At 43.9% G+C, this 18,639-nt stretch overlaps 1 protein-coding gene across 6 annotated transcripts in view; it reads right to left on the minus strand.

The window, feature by feature from the left end:
• The window catches only part of NRK (Nik related kinase), a 91,302-nt gene that overhangs the window by 56,869 nt on the left and 15,794 nt on the right, over nucleotides 1-18,639 (minus strand). For all 6 annotated transcript variants that reach the window (XR_005604659.1, XM_010407645.4, XM_039571776.1 and 3 more), the window contains one exon: nucleotides 4,022-4,078. Coding sequence is in view for 5 of the 6 variants with exons in the window: in XM_039571776.1 (XP_039427710.1) it covers nucleotides 4,022-4,078 (57 nt within the window). In the remaining variant the exon portion in view is untranslated. The remainder of the gene's footprint in view (nucleotides 1-4,021; nucleotides 4,079-18,639) is intronic.

Below are 18,639 nucleotides of genomic sequence, written 5' to 3' on the forward strand. Positions count from 1 at the left end.
ATGAGAGCTTGTGCTGAAGGGATAAAAGGCTCTACTCCTTTCGGGACTCCAGACAGTGCATGTGAAAGGGTGGACACAAGCAGGTAAGGATGAGGCAGAGAATAAGGACCTGGGAACTGTCATCCTGGACTTGACCACAAGGGTTCTGTCATCTACACAAGTTTCTGGATCTTTAGGGAAGAAGGGCAGAAAAAGGAACGAACAGAGAGGACTCCTTTCTTCCTCTGCTGTCCCTCCTGCATTCTGCCCACTCCTTCTGCAAACATGCGGAGGGGCAACATTCATCTTCGGTAAAGACCTTCTCCAAATTAAAATATTTACAGATGTTAAGGGTTTGGTTTTTTAATTCTGCCCATCTGCATCAAATTTGTGCTGGTGGAGCCCAGCTCCCTGCTGTGACCTCAGCACCAGCCTGTAGCTTTCACAATTCCCCTCAGGGAGCTGGCAGATCTCAAACACTTCTTCATAGCTGCTGCCTTTTTCAGCTCCTCTTCCTTTACCCAATTAATTTTCTGGATGTTGGAACCATACTGGCTCTTATCCAAGTACTTCCTATTCCTCTGCAATCTGACCTCCATGTTTTTAAAACAAAACCAAGCACGTGGCTATTCATGAACACAACCGGGATACCCTGCAGGCTCTTCCACATCCACTGGCAAGAGCAAGAGTAGCTGCACATGTGTAATGCTGCTTTCCCAGAACCAGGAAGATGCAATTCCTGCTTTCTCTTGTGTCTTTATTTACCCTGAAGGCCTGCACCTGCTCCTCCTTCCCCTGCCCATCCTGGCCTATAGGGCCCAGGTAACACTGCCCAGTACAGGTGGAGTGCCCTGGGGAGACACTACTTGGAGCAGACAGTGGGGCATTTCACAGACAAATGCACTCTGGCTTCCCAGTGCCTCAGTGAGTTTTGGGAAAAATACTCTATGCCATGGAAAAACCAAGGCAGAAGGGTAAATGTGAGTGATTGTGCCCCATGCGTCATGTCTGAGGCCCACCCAGGAACTGAACCCAGACTTGCTAAGCCTCAGTGCTATGTATATCCTTCAAGCAGGGTGACTGGGGATAAAAGCACCCTCAGCTTCTCAGTGCATGCCCACACTCAGAATTTCCACTTTCCACCACCCCTCTTGCCAGCATTACCATCAGCCCCATGTCTCAGGGGTCTACAAACCTGCTCATAAATAATGTTGCTCAAGGAAAGGAAACAGGCTCGCAGATGTGCAGGTGCAAAAAGCTGTTCGCTTTCACAAACCAACGCGTTCCTTTGTGCAGATGGCTGTGTGCACAGAGGTGACAGGCTCATGATCAAAGGCTGTTTTTGAAGATGTGGGCCTATCTGCAATGGCATTAGAACTAGAAAACACATGCCTCTGACCGCAAATGGAAACGAGATCAGATCATCAGCTGATAAATACTGCACCAAGAGACCCCTCAGTACTGGGGCAGGTCTAACAACAAGTCTCACATTTAAACGTTATCCTGCTCTCTAGAAAGAATGAAAGCAAAGATAGATGGAGAATGATGTGCTGGAGAAGAGCTCTTTGATCACCTGCACCGCTAGCTGAAGAGACAAGCAGCAAGAATGGCTCTGTCAAAAAACAGGAAGCAGAGCCTGCATGGAGAGGCACATGAGCGCACGTTGCCATCAGCTCCCCTTTAACCATTTCAAAGGGCTCCCCCCGCTCCCTCTGAAACTCAACACAGCAGCACTTCCTGACAGATGTCCAGAGGATGCCACAATGACCACATCATCCTGCTGCCGCTCTTAAGAAACCGGCTTGGGGCTGCAGCTCATGACAGCAAAGGGCAGATTTGCTGAGCTCTCGGAGTGCCCCAGATCTGAATAATCACAGCTGGAGCTGGTCAGGCAATTTCTGATGAAATGACTTCTTACTGGAAAAAGCCCTGTAGATTTGGTGAAAGAACCAGAATCTTTTGGTGAACATAAGTGGCAGAAGTAACAGAAGTGACTGCATCCAGACATGCCAGCCTGTGCCTTAGCAGCACGAATACAGCCAACTCTGCATTAGGGAAGTGGAAGTAAGAGCAAACAGCCCTGCACTCACCCTGTGCCAAGGCCAGAAAGCAGGAACACTTGAGCACAGCTGAGCTGGAATTATTCAGGGTTTACTGGGGGAAGAGCACCAGGGAAAACCCCTTTGGACAGCTGCACTAACATGCTCCTCAGAACTCCCAAACCTTCCCATGAAGGGTCTCAATGTGAAAACAGCATGACCTGCTATCACTGCCCCTCAAACAATGGGACAGGTTCCCCAGTATGATGCTGGCTCTGTCACCTGCAGCAAATCAGACCTAAACAGCTGCGTTTTGTTCTCAGAATCCTGCAAGTCTACTAAGGTGATTCCTGAAGCGGAACCACATAGTTGTCCTCTATTTAAATTTTGTTTCCATGTAAGTAGGCATTACTGGATGCTACAGTTTGTTGCTTGCATACAAGACTGTTATGTATAGCAAAAGGAAAGAAATCTTTCCAAGGTTCCCTTCCTGCAGTCTTTTCTTCAATTGTTTCATCAAGGAAAGGACTGTCACTGGTGTTAACATGACAGCCCACAAGTGACACCTTTAACCAGTCCTCACACACTGTTGACTGACCCAGCAAAGCAGCTCTGGATAACTTCTGAGTCTGTGCCAGGATCCATCCTATCAGCTCCTCTGTCAAGGCAGGGAGGTGCTCTCAACTCAGGAATCTATCATCCAAATCCCATCTGCTCTCCCTTCCAAAATCCAGCAGCCTCACATTTGGTGACTGTCATTTTTTAAAGCCAAAGCACCTGAGGATATATGTACCTACAGACCTAAAAGCAGAAATCAAATGTAGCACTCATTTAAAAAAAAAGCACCCTCCTCAGTACAAAACTGGCAATTCAACCACACGCACCTATTGTACGAACAGCAGCCATGGTCAAAACAGCCCTTAGATGTGCTTTGTACACTACAGTAGCATCCAAATTCAGATCACTTGCTGCTCCGGGCTGGATTTTCACACCATCAACAGAGAGAACTGTTCTGGACCTGCTCTACGTGACAGGACCAACACAGACACCAACTTGGTCTGCGGCCTTCCAAGACAATCAAAAGACACATGAAAATGGCAAGCAAGGCTTGCTTGTGCTTGCCCAAACACCACATGTAGATGACTGGCAGACCTGGCCCAGAAGATTCAGAGGATTTGGCCTGGTTTTTTTTTAATTTCAGATGATAACCCTTCCGTAATATCGCAAGAGGAGCTGGATTTCTGTTCTCCATATCCACATTGCCAGAGTGACAGAGCAGGGAGCTGATCTTCAGTGAGTCTAAGTGCATCTTACCAAATGAGACTTCTAGGAAACTCAAGAGGAAGAAGCAGGGAGTCTCCCCAGCCTTCCTGGGGCTCAGGCTAATGTAGTGTCAAAGGAGGCAAGCTGCTCCACTACTGGCTATGCTCTTAAAAGCACACAAAACCCAGTATTAGCAACATTTTCAACACCCTGTTTCAGCACTGACACCTGTTTACAAATGTGAGTAGGGACAGTGCCAATTAAACTGTCTCCTTCCCTCAATGGTCAAATCACAATAAAAAAGCACTGCATTTGCATTTCTAACACGTTCCTGCTTGCTGGCTGTCAGGGCACTTCTCTGAGGAACAGCTTGCATGCAAGGCGATAGGATGTGATGAAACACAGCAAAGGCAGTGCAGAGCTACAGGAAATCTTTTAATTGCTATCTCTGACAGCAGATAATCAACTAGAAATAAGCAGGAATTGACTTCTTGTCTTTCATATTATTGACCACCAAAATATATGGCAACACACTCCCTTATTGCTTTGTCACCACTGATCAGCCACACTTAAAAAATATGGTTAACATCACTCAGTACTTCATAAGACACAAACCAGTGCTCAGAAACCATGATTTATACCAGTGGATCTTCTTTCATGAGCTGTCCACCTTCTCATGATCTGATTATTTATTTTTCCTTGCAGCTTAACAATGACCTTATTTTTGGTTTTGCACTCACCTCAGTAACATTCATCACTTTGACTGCTGCCAGCTGCCCAGTCTTAACATGGCGACCCTGTTAAAATAATAGAAGACACTAAGTAAAACATATAGGCAAACTATGAATACAACAAATTAGGCATGTAACAACTACATTTGACTAATTGCTTTGAATCACGTTCAAGGCAATGTTCTAGTTGAAGGTGTCCCTGCTGCTTGCAAGGGGGTTGGACTTTTAAAGGTCTTTTGTGACCTTTGAAAGACCCCTTCCAGCCTAAACTATTCTATGATTCTATGTACCAAACAACCTTCCAGCGACACAAAACTACCAAGGTGAAGTTTGGTGATGTGCTACCAGAGCCACACCCTTACTGTACTCTAACAGCTACCTCTACAGGGTTGAACTTCCCTTTAGCACAAAGGAAGCAGCAATGCTGGGAGACCTCTTTTCTCACAGCACAACATGGCACAAGCTTATGGGTCTCCAACTAACTTCTGTTCAACAAGTGATGACAGCCCTCAAGCCTCCTCTTCTAGGAAATCTCAGCACAGTCCCAGAATGTCTGAACAAGAGCCATGTTCTTGTCCTGCCATCCATGGCTGAGGCATGCTGAGGAAGCTGGAAGGAATTGGGCAGTTGGGTCTGCCCCCACCTTGATCCCGGACATGTCCTGGCACACCTCAGGGCAAAGACAAAACTCTGGGTTCCAGTACATCAATCAATCTGGCAACCTGTATGTGGCTGCCACGAAACTAAAGTTTTATGCATGTTTTTGCCTTTTTTTTTTAATGCTTTTTACTTCAAAATGCTTAGTTTTTATGATTCTTACTTCAGCTGAGTTAACTGTATCTCAGCTACTTCACCAAAAGCATGCAGGAGCTTTGAATTTAAAAATGTCATCTGTGGTGGTGGGGAGAAACTAAACCAGGACTTTGACTGTGTGGGTGCCTACACATAAACACAGTTTATTATGAAATGCCCACACCCCATAGTCACTTTTAAACAACAGACAACTGGTAACTTCAGACTAGGTAATAGGCTTGGTTTTGAAAATACAGTGAGGTAAAGGGAGGTAACAGGAAATAAATCTATTAAAAGAGCAAACTTGTTACTGAGACTGACAAAATGTGATTCACAAGAACATGCATCATGAACACAACCATGAAACTTGCTGTCAGTTGCAGTTTCTTGCTTTGGTTCGGTCAAAGTTGCTCAAGAGATACCACAGATGAAGTCTTTTACCATGATAACCAGCACTGACCTCACACTGGAAGATAGTATCAAAAGATTTGAATGAACAGTGGGTTTGCTATACATCCTAATTACTCACGTCCATCAAATGTTCAGAAATGGGTTTGAAGCTTTGAGACTGCAATTTTATTCCTGAAGTAGAAGTGCCTGTGAAGCTGTATATCGAAATAACTGACACCAGTTAAGGAAGCCACTGAAAATCAGGAAATCAAATATGAAATGCTGCAGTTTGCAGATAAAATGATTTGCAGGTGCAAATTTACACCTGCAAAATTAAAATCTGGGTTGATGTAATTTTAAAACTCAGGTCCTATCTGCACAAAAGTGCACACAAATGTTATTTCTAAGACTAAGGAATTTTGCATCAAAGAAAAATGATTCCTCATTCTCAGGCAATATGTCACAGTCATGTTTTCTTTTACAAAAAATGAAATCTTGCTGAGTTTTTTGCATATTTATAAGTGTCCTCTTTCCATGGAAGCATACCTGGGATTGCAAAGCATTTTCTCATGAAGTAGAATGATAGAATTTACTTATCACACAGACCTCAGGAGGAAGACAAATAGGGCACACTCTCCCCAGGCCACACATGACTTGGTGGGTGAGTGTGGATGGGCAGTGACCAGTGCCAGCCTGAAAGACGCTGGTGTTGGGTCAGCAACCCAGGTCAGCAAGTTTGTTCTGCACAGCCACAGCTCCTCTCTTGGAGCCATTGTCTGCAAAGGTTCCCATTTACATTTATATTAAATTTCTTGGTGAGAGGGCCTTCCCCAAAGCACAGCCACCCTGTCTTCACCCCAGAGTTTGTCTGGAGACAAGCATGATGGTAACTCCATGTCTCTGGACACCACACACCAGGTGACAAGCCCATGGAAAAGAGGAGTCTCCCCTGGACTGCTATAGATTCTGCAAAGGATGGCACCAAGAACTAACACTGATTTTCATCACTGTAGTGAAGCATGGAAACCTGCTTCTTCATTGAAAAAAAATAAATCAATCAGTACTAGGCTAACACTGCACTTGAATATTCATCAGAATAAGGAAGAGGGAAAGGCTCGGCATTCAGTCCTGGTTTTGAAGCATAACTCCTGGTCAAATTGTCCCTCTGTATAACAGATACTGGTTATTTTGCTGCCACAGTTATTTCCACTGTATGCAAAACCTGCTGCTCTCACTTACTCTTACCACTATAAATGTGAATACTAAATCCCCCTCAAAAAGGTTTGGAAACTTATTAGTACTTATGGGAAAGAAAACAGCAAGTCCTTTTGCTTTGTGGGTTGTGATTCACCTTTGCTCAAAAAATGTGTCCCTGTTAACTAAGATGCACAGCTCAATCTTGCTCTTGCATTAAGTCACAGACTATGACTGTGCTGGCAGTTCAGAACAAAAGTCACAGATTTCTCAATATTGGTCTTTTAAACTGTTTTGAGTTAATTTTCCTTAACACCTCTAAAAGCAGTAAACATCCTGAACCCAGCCCTGCGCTTCTTGTTAAGAGATAGAGAGTAATGCCTTAGCAAGGCAAGGTTTCAGTGCTGGTCCCTTATTTTTTTCGTTTATCAATAAATCTCAGAGGTTAGCCAGAGTTCATGGAAACTCTCACAGTGCTGCTTCTGCTGAAGCCACAAGTTGAGCATGTGTGAATTGTCTTGAGAAAAGTGGTGTTTTGATTTTCTTTAAAGCTTCTAGGAGCAAACTGGCTGTTTTAACTGTTTCACAACCTAACGAGATCAACTGATTCACTCACTTCTTGTGACAGACATGCGGTAGTTCATCCTTATTAATTTAATCTGAAATGGGAAGAAGAAGGAGAGGCATTGCCCTCCCAGCCCTCTGTTCACTCTGCCACTGCCCATCCTCTCCAGATCATTAGAGTTCAGCCTGTTGTGATTCAAGATCCTCCACTGCACATTTCCCCAGAAACTGGCCAGAAGGCTGGAATGGTCTGTGGGCTGGTTGCCCTAATAAAAGGTTTCATCTTTCACCCAAATGCTCAGTATAACAGCAGGTTTCAGCTCTGGCGAACATAGTAGCCAAAACACCCAACAGTCATTTGCAACACCCATACTCCTATCCAGGAGTACAACATCAAACTCCATCGAGCTCATATAGAGCTTAGACACAATTCTGAGGCTCAACAACTTTCTAAAACTGAAGTCCACCCTTCATTTTGATGAGGTAACCCAGTTGGAAAAAATTCTCCCATTAGCTCTGAATCCCGCTAAATTCCTGGTCTCCTCCAGAAAATAATTCCGCATAACATCCGCTGTAGTTGCCAGTTAGTCCCTACAGAAACATTCAGCAAACCTGGAGCCAGCACACACATTTTTGAAATCTACAGACTGCTCATTGCAGCCGGACTTGTGGGAGATGCTTTATGCCAAAGATCTGGTTCTGATGAGCTCCAACCAGGTATCTCTGCAGGGAGAGATACATGGAATAGGGCAGATCGCGCAGTGTTATTTCTGTTGGACATGTATGTATCTTTTCACCTCAGACAAAGCAACCACTTATCCACACCCTCTACTAAGGGTCAAGATATGTACTTTTCTGTTTGCATCAAACAAGAGTGTCAACATCAGCAGCCAGCTATTAGCTGATAAAGGGGCTTTACATGAATTAAGTGTATTTACAAAATTATGCGTTCGGTCACGTAGAACACCTTGTCCTGTTAGGTTCCAATAAAAATTTTGGACAGTCCCTGGCTTGGGCTGTGATTACAAGAAGAGACCCAAGGTCCCAATGAGATTATAAGGTTTCAAGTCATATGCAGAGAGCTTGGTTTAACAGCTTCCCTCCTAGATCCTGCACATATCTCTCTTCCTGGGGGTGGGAAACAGCTTCCATCAGCTTCTCTCCCCACTTGGGACTTGACAGTTTTGGAGTGGACAATTGCAAGTCCAGACAGCAGAAGCCAGTTGTCCAGCTAAGTGCTGCACGCTGCGCCAAGGCAGTCCACAGCAGTCCTGTCACAGGCTTCCTTTCTGTCAACAGGCACTCATTAATGTTCACGTGTTTCTGGGTCTGTCTGATGAAGCTGTAACTTGTAACTGCAGCAGGAAAAAGTGCATGAGAAGGGCAGGGACTACCTGCTGCAGGACATCAAGGCAGCACAGAGCTGGTGGGTTTGACCACACAGAAGTCCTTGCTCTTGCCCATGTCCTGTCTGCAACCAGAAGCACCACCTCACTTGTCTCTCCCCTAAAAAGCAGGGATCTCAGAGATGCTGTCAAGTGCCTGCGTGCAGAGACACCTCCCAAAAACCAGAAGACCCGGACACTTCCCAGTTTGCACCTCTGTGTCCTCCTGAAGGGCCATTTCATACCGAACACACTCTGCTATCAGGCACAGACACAACCAGCTCACAGCATTAGCACAAGGGTATGGGACTCCTGGGTGACCCATCACAGCGCTGCCTACCTGTGTAATCCCAAAAGCTGATATACACCACAACTTTAACTCTTGGGACCTTCTCTGGATGTTCAAGGTTTGCATTTTAAAGCAAGATGTGGCTGTTGGAGGTGTGGACCTTTGTAGGCCAGAGATCTTTCTCAACCAGAAGCATTCCTTATGGGATAACAGATGTAGCTCACTGCCACCCACCCTTTGGGAGCAAGGTGAAGGCACAGCTGTGTCGCTGCAAGCTCTCACTGAAAGTGAACTCAAGCAAGCAGATTTCCTGTTAAAAACACACTGATGAACTCTGAAGTTTGAGCCCATCTTGGGTAAATCTGTGCGGCCCTAGAGTTACTGGCAGCTTGCCAGCTCTGCCTTGTGGGATTGGTATCCACCGTTTTGCCCCTCTCCTCTCCGCCCTTTCCATCCTGCTAATACAAGAAAAGCCTTTAAGAGATTATGAACTGAGTGAACAATGCTCTGCATAGGAATCCAGGAAACCCTATGTCCTATTCCACGTGACCTGAACAAAGTCACGATCCTTCTGTTTCCCTTTCCACCTGCATACGACTTTTCTACTCAGACCCAGTTCTTTAGGAGGGACGAGCGATGTTTGGTAATCCCAGCCCCAGAGCCACTGGGAACACAAGCTCTGCCTGTTTACACTGCAGACAGGCAGGAGCAGCCTCCCATGCAGCTGCAGCGTGCTCCCCAGTGGGTCAGCATGGCAGAGAGGAGAACCCCAAAACCAGAAAACCGGCAGCTATGCTGCTCCTATGCTGCAGCTTAGACACAGCCACCGTTCTACAGCAAAAGGCTGCTCTTTGCTGCTCATACAGACATCCTGCCATCCCTCAGGGTCTTCATGATGTAAACAAGTGGTCAGGGCTTGCACACCTGGGGCTGTGTCACCTGAGAAGACCGTTTTTAGGTGAGCTCTATCAGCAAGAGTAGTCCATACGTTTCAATTCAGCAACTGCAACCATGTGAGACAACCCACTGTAGTCGTGGTTGGAGCTCTTCAGTTAAAAATATAGCAGTAATGCAAAACTTGAAAGGACAGGATTATATTCCAAGGAAGAAGTAATCAAGAGCTTACAGCTTGTTTTTGTTAGATAGCAGCCCAAGGCAAAGTTCAGGGTCAGTCATGCACTGAATACTAGCACTGGATTTCATGAACAATCCATTTCATTGTAGGCTATGACATGTATTCCACGTCAACTCTGATAGTTTAAAAACCCCAAAAACACAAACAAACCCGCAAAACCCCCAAACCACAACCACCTTGGACAGATGAATACTAGTTTCATAAAGTCTTTTTATTTTTTTTTTCTAACCCCCCACAAAGAACTTGGGACACCAGCCAGGTGGGAACACAGCTATTGTTTTGATTACCGCTTCATCCTTTTAATCACACAACTCAGGCTGCAGAAGGCCTACATTGATTGATATTAAAAAGCTTTGGTAGCACTTTTGTCACATCAGCTCTGGATGTCTGTTGTATTTCAGGACTGTAAATCAAAGAATTGTATTCCCCTAGAGCATTTCTTTTCTTCTTTGTCATCCTGGGAGATGCTGAGATTTCGGAAGCTGTTCCAGGTCACTTCTAGGCCAGCTCTCACCTCCATCTCCCAGCTGGAGCACACCCTTCTTTCCTTTAAAGTGACTGCTTTCATGCCAGCAGCGCAGGATGCAGGGACTGCCATAAAACCACAATTCAGCTGCAGTGCCTCAGTGCTGATGTGGATGCAACACGTTTGCCCTTTCACCCCCACATCTGCCACACAATTTCCAGACAGTCCCAGGTTTCATCCAACACCACTTGGGCAGTATAGCCAAATACTGTGTTTCCTCTTCCCTATGCTCCTTTAACACACTCTGGATAGCTTTGCTGCCATTAACTGTGCTAACACGTGGAAGAGCACACAGCAGACTCAGCACCAGCTCCTGAGATCAACACAAGGCAACACAAAAGTCCTTTGTTGCTCTCAGACAATCCAACATTAGACACCACCAGGCACAGTCCCCCATGTTGGAATAGGACTGCCTGGCAGACTCCAACTTAACACTGCCTTCAGAGCCAAACCTAAATGTTTCCTGCCAGGGAAACATAAGCACATCACCTAAACACTTCAAAATATCACCCTTGTCACCGCTGGTCATTGGTGAACAACATAAATAGTAACACACTGTAGATAATCAACACATGCTCTTCAAAGTTTATGTTGTATTGGTCTTTTTTTCTCCTATATGCTTAACCCCACTATGATTAGTTGTGTTCTAAGAAGTCAGCCAGAATTTATCACTTTAGGTATAGACCATGCCAGTAAGTCAAATGTTATTTCACATTTGATTTGGGTTGCAAAATATCAGTACTAAACCGTAATATGTCTGCATGTAGATATATAAAGAATGAAAGTTAGTTAATAACATTCAGTGCTCTTTAAGACAAGGGCTGCTACATTAATGAAGAAATATTAGGGATATATACAACTTACAAAGGGATTTAAATTTTTTTAAAAACTCTAAAATGTTACACTGCATTCAAAAAAAAAATTTTTGTTAAGTTTATCAAATTTATATAGTAAAAATGGCTTGAATATTCAGTGAAAAACAAATTCCATCCCTAGCAAACACCACCATCCTATTTCTGTGCAGAACAGGTCATTTTATCCCTCCTATTGATTTTTTCTCCCTCCTCATATCAGGAGTGGCAACATATTTACACTCACTCAAAGTGAAAATATTAGTTTTATTAATTTTTCCAAATGAAGTTTTAGATGTTTCAGGGGTAAAACGTATAAAAAGAAAATCAGGAATTTCTCTCAGGGCCCCTATTTGTTACACATGTTTAAAGAAACAAAACAAAATACCACTGAAGATAACTAAGTTGGCAGTTGCATAGGAGAACTTCCTATATACTAAAATAGCAACACATTAGCCAAGAGAAGAGATTAGAAAATATAACTTCCACCAGTCACTTAAAATTCTACCCACGTCCACATTGTCTAGAAGGGAGGGATAGATAAGGGTCTTTTCAACAGTACCAGATCAGATCACCTTGATCTCTGGAGGAAAACAACAGTTTTTCATCCCCACTGCAAATGTCTGTACCACAACCCTCATGAACTGTAAAACCCAAGAGGCACCAGAAGCAGTTTTTCCTGTCCGGGTTTTTTTCTATCCTTTCAGTTCCTATTTCCTCCCATTGTATGAGTGGAAACACAGATTGTTTGCTTTGCCTAATGTCTGTCTGTGTCTGACTGCAGAGCAGTGGGAAAAGAAAATGAAACAAAGGAACAAATTCAATCTCTTTCACAAACACATATTTGAATATCTGCATTTTTTGCAATATCAGTATGTTCACTTGATCATATTACCATCCTCATGCAAAACACAAACCACTCAAGGCTACTGCATACTTGTATGAGAATGGACTAGGGACTGATCTTTTGGGATATTGAAACCTGCTCCCAAATGGGCCATTCTCACTGTGATCAGCAAGATCAAGCAAAGCACCAAGCTCTTTTGAAAATACCATTCTAGCCATAATACAAAGAGGTTTGTCCTCTACTTATTTGAAATAAGTGGTGTCTGTAGCAGAACATCCCATGTAATCTTCTGCAGCTCCATGCTCATTTGGAGGGAAGCACCCATTCCTGTGGCTTCCCCTTGCTCAGCTAACATGTAGACATGATGTTTGAGATCTCCAACTGCTACTTAAAGTTTCTGAACAATGTGAACAATGTGCAAGAAAGAAGAGCAGGAACACTTCTCCTAGGACACGTAAAACCAGGGTGGCCTGTTAGGGGTGTCAGTGGGAAATTGAGAGCTGCAGCACATAGAGCACCTTGGAGAAACAACCTTCAGCTGCCACACTCGGCGTCAACCTGGCTGGGGGTCACAGGGTTACTGGAGGCAGAGCTGCTCCTGGTGAAGGACCAAACTCCCACTGACTTTGATTTGGTCCAATTTCTATCTGGTGATACTTCAGTAGCATCTGAGGGGATGACAGACACTGAAGCTCCAGCTCTCCTCTGTTCAAAAGTCATTCAGGTGCTTGAGTTTAGCAGGAACTGCAAGGCCCCTGAGTGGAAATTGCTGCCAACAAGGAAAGAAAAGCAACATTTTGGGGCCATATGTGGGTCAAGTAACTCAGACAGCAGCACAGTGAATAGGAGGAGAGGTCTGAGAAACAGGTTGTGCAGTTATCCCATTTTCCTCACACTCCACTTATTGGGACATAAAGACTGATTTTGTTGAGCCTAAATACCAGTATTTGCACATGTAACAGCTTCAACAGCCTTGCTTTTCATCCTGGTCTTTGGCATTTGTCACACCCCTTCACATTTGTTGAAACACTCTCAAGTTTCCAGCTTCGGACCCCCATCAGGGCTTGCTAACCCTGTCAGGGGCACAGAGACTCTGCAAACACAGGTGGCTTTTCTTTTCCCATGCAAGTTCTGGCTTAGGAGCACTGCGCTGGTGAGGTGTTCAGGACAGCACAGGGCAGTAGGGATGCAGGGCAGTGGAGATATGGGGTATTTGAAGCCGCAGGGCTCCTCTTTTTTTGAACAGGAGGGTTGGAACACCCCTGGCACAGAGCCAGTCCCACAGAGCACTTGGGAGCCCAGTGGTGATTTATGACAGCAAAGGTCTGCTGCACCGGAAGTCTATTTATCCAGAAAAATAAACAATTTCAGGAAAGTCTCAGCCTTTGGAAAGCTCTCACTCTGCAGGACAGGGGTTGCTGAGAAGCTAAGTCTGGGGTGAGATACAAATCCCTCCACCCCAGTGAATTTTTGCTGCCTGACTCATATTCATCCATTTACAGAAATACAGGGTGCTAGAGAAAACCTGTTCATAGCACATCTCTGCTGGATAAGGTCGCAAGCAGCTAAATGCGTCCTGCCAGCCCCATCCTGATGCAAGGAAGTCAGGGCTGGACTGCAGGAGGTCAGCTGATGGGTGGCCAGATTTTTGGAGCAAGAATCCCTCACAGGAAGGTTTTTTGGCTCACCATCGCTACAAAGCTATGAAGGATAAGCCGCACACAGGAATTACAAACCTCATGTTAGGAGAAGTAAACTTTTACCTTTTTAAGTAATGTAGCTTTATTAGCCTCCTATCCCACATAAACACAACCTTGTGCACACATTAAGCTCTTAGCAATTATATCACTGAATTTTTAAAGATCCTTCAGCATTCTTGTGAACAGCAGCTGTAATGTAGTTGAATTTTCTTTTGCATATAATACAGAACATGGACAAGGCTTTGCACAGGTTAAAACTGTGTTGTTGGGTTTTTTAAAAAAGGCTTTGAGGCAGGCAGGGTACACAGCTGCAAGTTCCAGCCTAAATGATGACAGAGCTACAACAACCTTAAGGGTGATTTCCTTCTCCATTCCAATTCTGCTGGTGTTTTTCTCACACAGATCACAATACCATGCAGGTATGCACCTCTGCAGATGCCTGTGTACAGCACACACAGTATAGGACAGCCTGGTACTAAAAACTGGCATTAACAGGGTTTCTCTTACAGTCTCAGAGTCTTGCTTTCAGCATTTCTTGGCCAATACACTCCCTATGACTGTTCACCTGAGGTGAATCCTGAAATCAAAAACTCTGCTGACTAATACCATCAAGTTCAGAAGATCTGAGGTTTGCTTTTGGAAAGGTCATATTCTTTACACACACACCAAAGTCTTCGCAGGGCATTTAACTGAGGGAAGAAAAAAGAGCATCTACTCTCAGTGTCCTTTCATTTGGCTCTATCTGGTGAATCCTCTCCAAAAATTAAAAGGGAGTTAATGAACACAATTAGTCTGTGAAAAAACACAATACTCCAGATTTCTGAATGATTTCTATAAGAGATGAGCTACATGGCACTGATCTCACAGCAGTAGTCAATTCCCATTTCCTTCCAAAATCCTATTGGCCAGATGGTCCACAAAACTCAAGGGAAAATTACTTAAATGTTTGGAAGGGCTTTCAACATTAAGTTAGTCTCCAAAATGAAACTAGACTACCCTTCTAATTAGTCTTACAAGTGAAGTATACCTTGCTTTTCTAATGAATTTAAAACAGAGAGGCGATTCCAAGTTCAAAACAAAAAAACCCCCTGAATTAATGAAGAGCCTTGGTGTTATTTTTTTCTAAACTGATCTAATCAGCTTTGTACAGCAGAAGCCTGGCTGGCAAAGGTTCTCTCAAGCAAACTACAGGTCAGATGCACAGTAATAGTTCCTGAACAGCTACAAGCAGTTACTGTTCAATGCTGTATCTTCTCAATTTCTGTATTACTTGTAGAGATTGAAGTCAATCACAGCAGGAGAGAAATGAACAGTGAGCTCTTGAGAGGAAGAAAGAAAGAAATACCCCTGGAGAATAACTTCAAGAAAATGGCTAAACACACATTACAGCTGAAGAACCGCAGAGCCTTAAGCAATGCAGCTCAGCATAATTACCAGCACACATGAAGAAAAAGCAGCAATGAATCACTGGAAGAACAGGTCACAAGAGGTACCAATAGTTTCCTGAAATTAACCACTGAACAGCCTTATTGGATTTTCAAACTCTCATCTCTTTGTCTTGCCCTGTTTAAACAAGCCAAGTTCATTTTGTACAGGGCAAGATGAAGCAGTGAACTACACAGTGAACTGTGTGTGGGTGAAACAACACCAGAGTCCCAGCACATGCTGGGGACCCCCTGCCCTCCTCCCATGCACTGCTGGCTGCACCTCCCAGAGGCTCCCTGCAGCACTTCTCACCAACAGCTGATCATGAATTGTCCCAACACTAAGGTTCTCACACACACTTCTGGCTCCACTGATGTCAACCAGACAATCTTAATGATTCTATATCCAAAGGAATTTCTGCTGTTGAGTTCATTAGATCTGAATTTGTCTCATAAAGAGTCAAATTTCTCAAACAAAACAAACCTCACTTTACAATGAAAAAACAAAGTGTATTTTCAATGGTTTCTCTGTTGGAAAAGGTGCAATTGCACAGATCCTCTCAGGTTTGAGCCAGCACTTGTAAGGCAAGCAATAAACCTAAGCCACTGCTGCATTGTGTCCACTTGTGTAAAAGCATCTCTGACAAGCAACTGCAGGGCTGCCACCCAAAGTTCACAGCTGACAGGAAGTGAGGCTCACCATAAAACTACAAATAAAGGCCAGATGGAAACAGAGAACACTCACTACTCTGACTCACACATTCACATTCACAGGCGTAGGGATTCGACGGGATTGCCCTCACTCAGGATTTGTCAGCTGGTGTGTCACATGAAGCTTTCACATGCAGCAATGGGAAACTGTGAACTTCTTACATACCAAATACAACAGGGCCCAGGTACTACAGACAAAAGGGCATGCACAGAAACAAATATAGAAATATTCAAAACTGAAACACTGAAATCCCCTGGCCTAGCCCAAGGTACCACAAATGTCAGTGAAGCTGCACCAGAACCCTTCTCATGATTGAGTCTCAAAGCCATTTTCCAAGCTCTGAACTCTGTGTGCTTCCTTTACCTTGTAACAGCAATAGCCTGTCCAACCAGCTACATCACATCTACAGCGGCTGTCAAGAAAGACAAAATCAAAACAGCAAAACAACCTCAACATTCCACAAGGCATCCAGCTAATGCCAGCAACTTGCTGGCTTACATCTATAATATGAACTTTAAAAACAAGCATTTCTGCTTTAACATCTAGTACTCACTTTAAAAATTTACTTTAAAAGTTTAACCATCCACAAGTTTCCAAAAAGCTTCCTTTTGCAGCTCCTTTGCATATTCCATCATCTACATCCAGATGCCAATATACACCACCAAGAGCTTATTGCTGCTTTGGATAAATATGGTATTACGTGCCAGAGGAAAATTCTGCAGGATCAACTAAAACTCTACAGCATTGCCAATGCACAAATTTAAGTAACAGAAATTTAAATAATTAGGACTCTATTTACAACAGAAGCGTCATTAAAAAAAAATCAAATTGCATATGAAAACACACCAGAAAAGCCATCTCCCAAGTGCTTTGTATTGCCTTCTACCTTCTGAACCTTCAGCTTCAGGGGAGCACATGAGATTGCAGGAACTTGCACTACCAAAGCCAGAAGCTCACCCAGGTTTTTTTAAGAAAACAGAGTGTATGGGATTGCACTGCTCTGGCATCCAATCATGCTTTAACCAGTTAGCTCATTCCAACCAAATCTGACATCTCCAAGATGATTCCATTCCTGTGTGCTTTGTGCAAATCAGAGGAGACAAACTCCTTTCCTCCTTGCACCACAGAGGCCTACAGAAAATACCTATTTTTGACATGTTTGCACAAAGAAAATAACCTATTACATTCAGTAACAGCAGAGTAACAGAAAAACAAATACCTAACAAGAAGAGGTTCTGAAATTAGTCACTGAGTGACCTTTAGGGACTGGCTCCCCTGCACTGATTCTGATTTGCCATTTACTCTGTAATCAAATGAGTGCAAGGTGAGCACAAAGCACCATCATGCCACTGTTAGCACTTTACATCCTCTCTGAATAGGTCAAACAAATAACATCATGTGCAAAGGACTGCATAAAAACAAGGTTTCATATAATCATTTTTAAAGACCTGGGTTGCACACATGGCTTAACCCAGTTTAATTAGAAATATTGTTTCCAGCTCCATTTTGTTAAGTGTGGACATGCTCAGTGACCTGAATCAGGTTGGTTTGTCATTTCCCTTTCACCGATCCAGCCACACCAGTCATCAAAACGCACATCTTTTGCATAACTCCATTTCTGTCCACTTTCACAGTGGCTTTAATAGAACAAGATTCCTGCTCAATTCTCTGAAAATTTGTTTACTTCTGTTACCAGCTCTTTCTTTTTAAAAGAATTTATTTTAGAAAAGCCAGCAATTAACATTGATGACAAAGCTGACTAGAGTAATTTAATACTCACATGTCTCATGATCCAATGAGAACATGGGTTTTGTCACTAACTGGGACAGTAAATGCTGCCCACAGCCTGGGGTGGGTCCAGCTAGTGGTTTTGCCCTCACTGCACTGATATGTGAGAACACGATTTTGTGGCAAGGCATCAACCTCCTACCTGCTAAAGCTTCCTCTTGTTTTCACCAAGGAAAAAAAAAAAAAAAAAAAAGAAACTATTTTCTGTCATACCTCAAGAGAGCTGCTTTACCACCAGGTCCAGGCACACACCCAGCACCCACAGACCTACCTGAAGTACGCTGGCTGGGACCGCAAAACCTCAGCGGCACATCTGCAGAAATGCATGGCTGCACCGAAAGCAAACACAGTATGGGCAGAAATAACAAAAAAACTAAACTGTGAAGTCCTCTGTGTCATCTCCTGTATTGCAAACACTGCTTGCTAATAAAGGGTCCTTCACAAACATGGATGTCCTCTTTGGCAGGCAGGACAGGAGCCAAATGTTGCTTATCAGATCACAACCAACTCCTGGAATACACCTAGAGAACTTCACAGTCATCACCCTGCCCCAGGGTGAGGGAGAATGCAGAGGCAGCAGCTTCCCCATTTCTCTTTCTGATCATGCTCCCAATTCTATAAGGAGAAATCAAAATACATCATGCAATCTCTGGGGACTTTTCACATCACACAATGGCTTTTCACAGCTCAGACAACAGGGCACTGTACGATGACATTCATGCTACTTGCCTGGCAATAAAGGAAGCCAGAAAGGAAAAAAAACCCACTGCTGGTATATGCTCACCTAATCTAAAGGAGCAACCCCTCCAGAAGATCAGACAGCATTAACACCAGAGGATTCAACCAGACAGGCTCCCCATTAAGAACCACAATTTATAGACCACAGTGTCATCTCCAGCCCAAACTTCACTGGCACCTACAATCCCTGTCCAGCCCTGGTGCGGCTCAGCACTGCCTCCATCCCAGCAGAGGTGCCTGGAGCCTCCCAGCCACACCTGACAGTTGAACTAGAAGGGTATCTCCACATGAT

This window comes from Corvus cornix, chromosome 4A, assembly GCF_000738735.6.
Source record: "Corvus cornix cornix isolate S_Up_H32 chromosome 4A, ASM73873v5, whole genome shotgun sequence".
Lineage (NCBI taxonomy): Eukaryota > Metazoa > Chordata > Aves > Passeriformes > Corvidae > Corvus > Corvus cornix.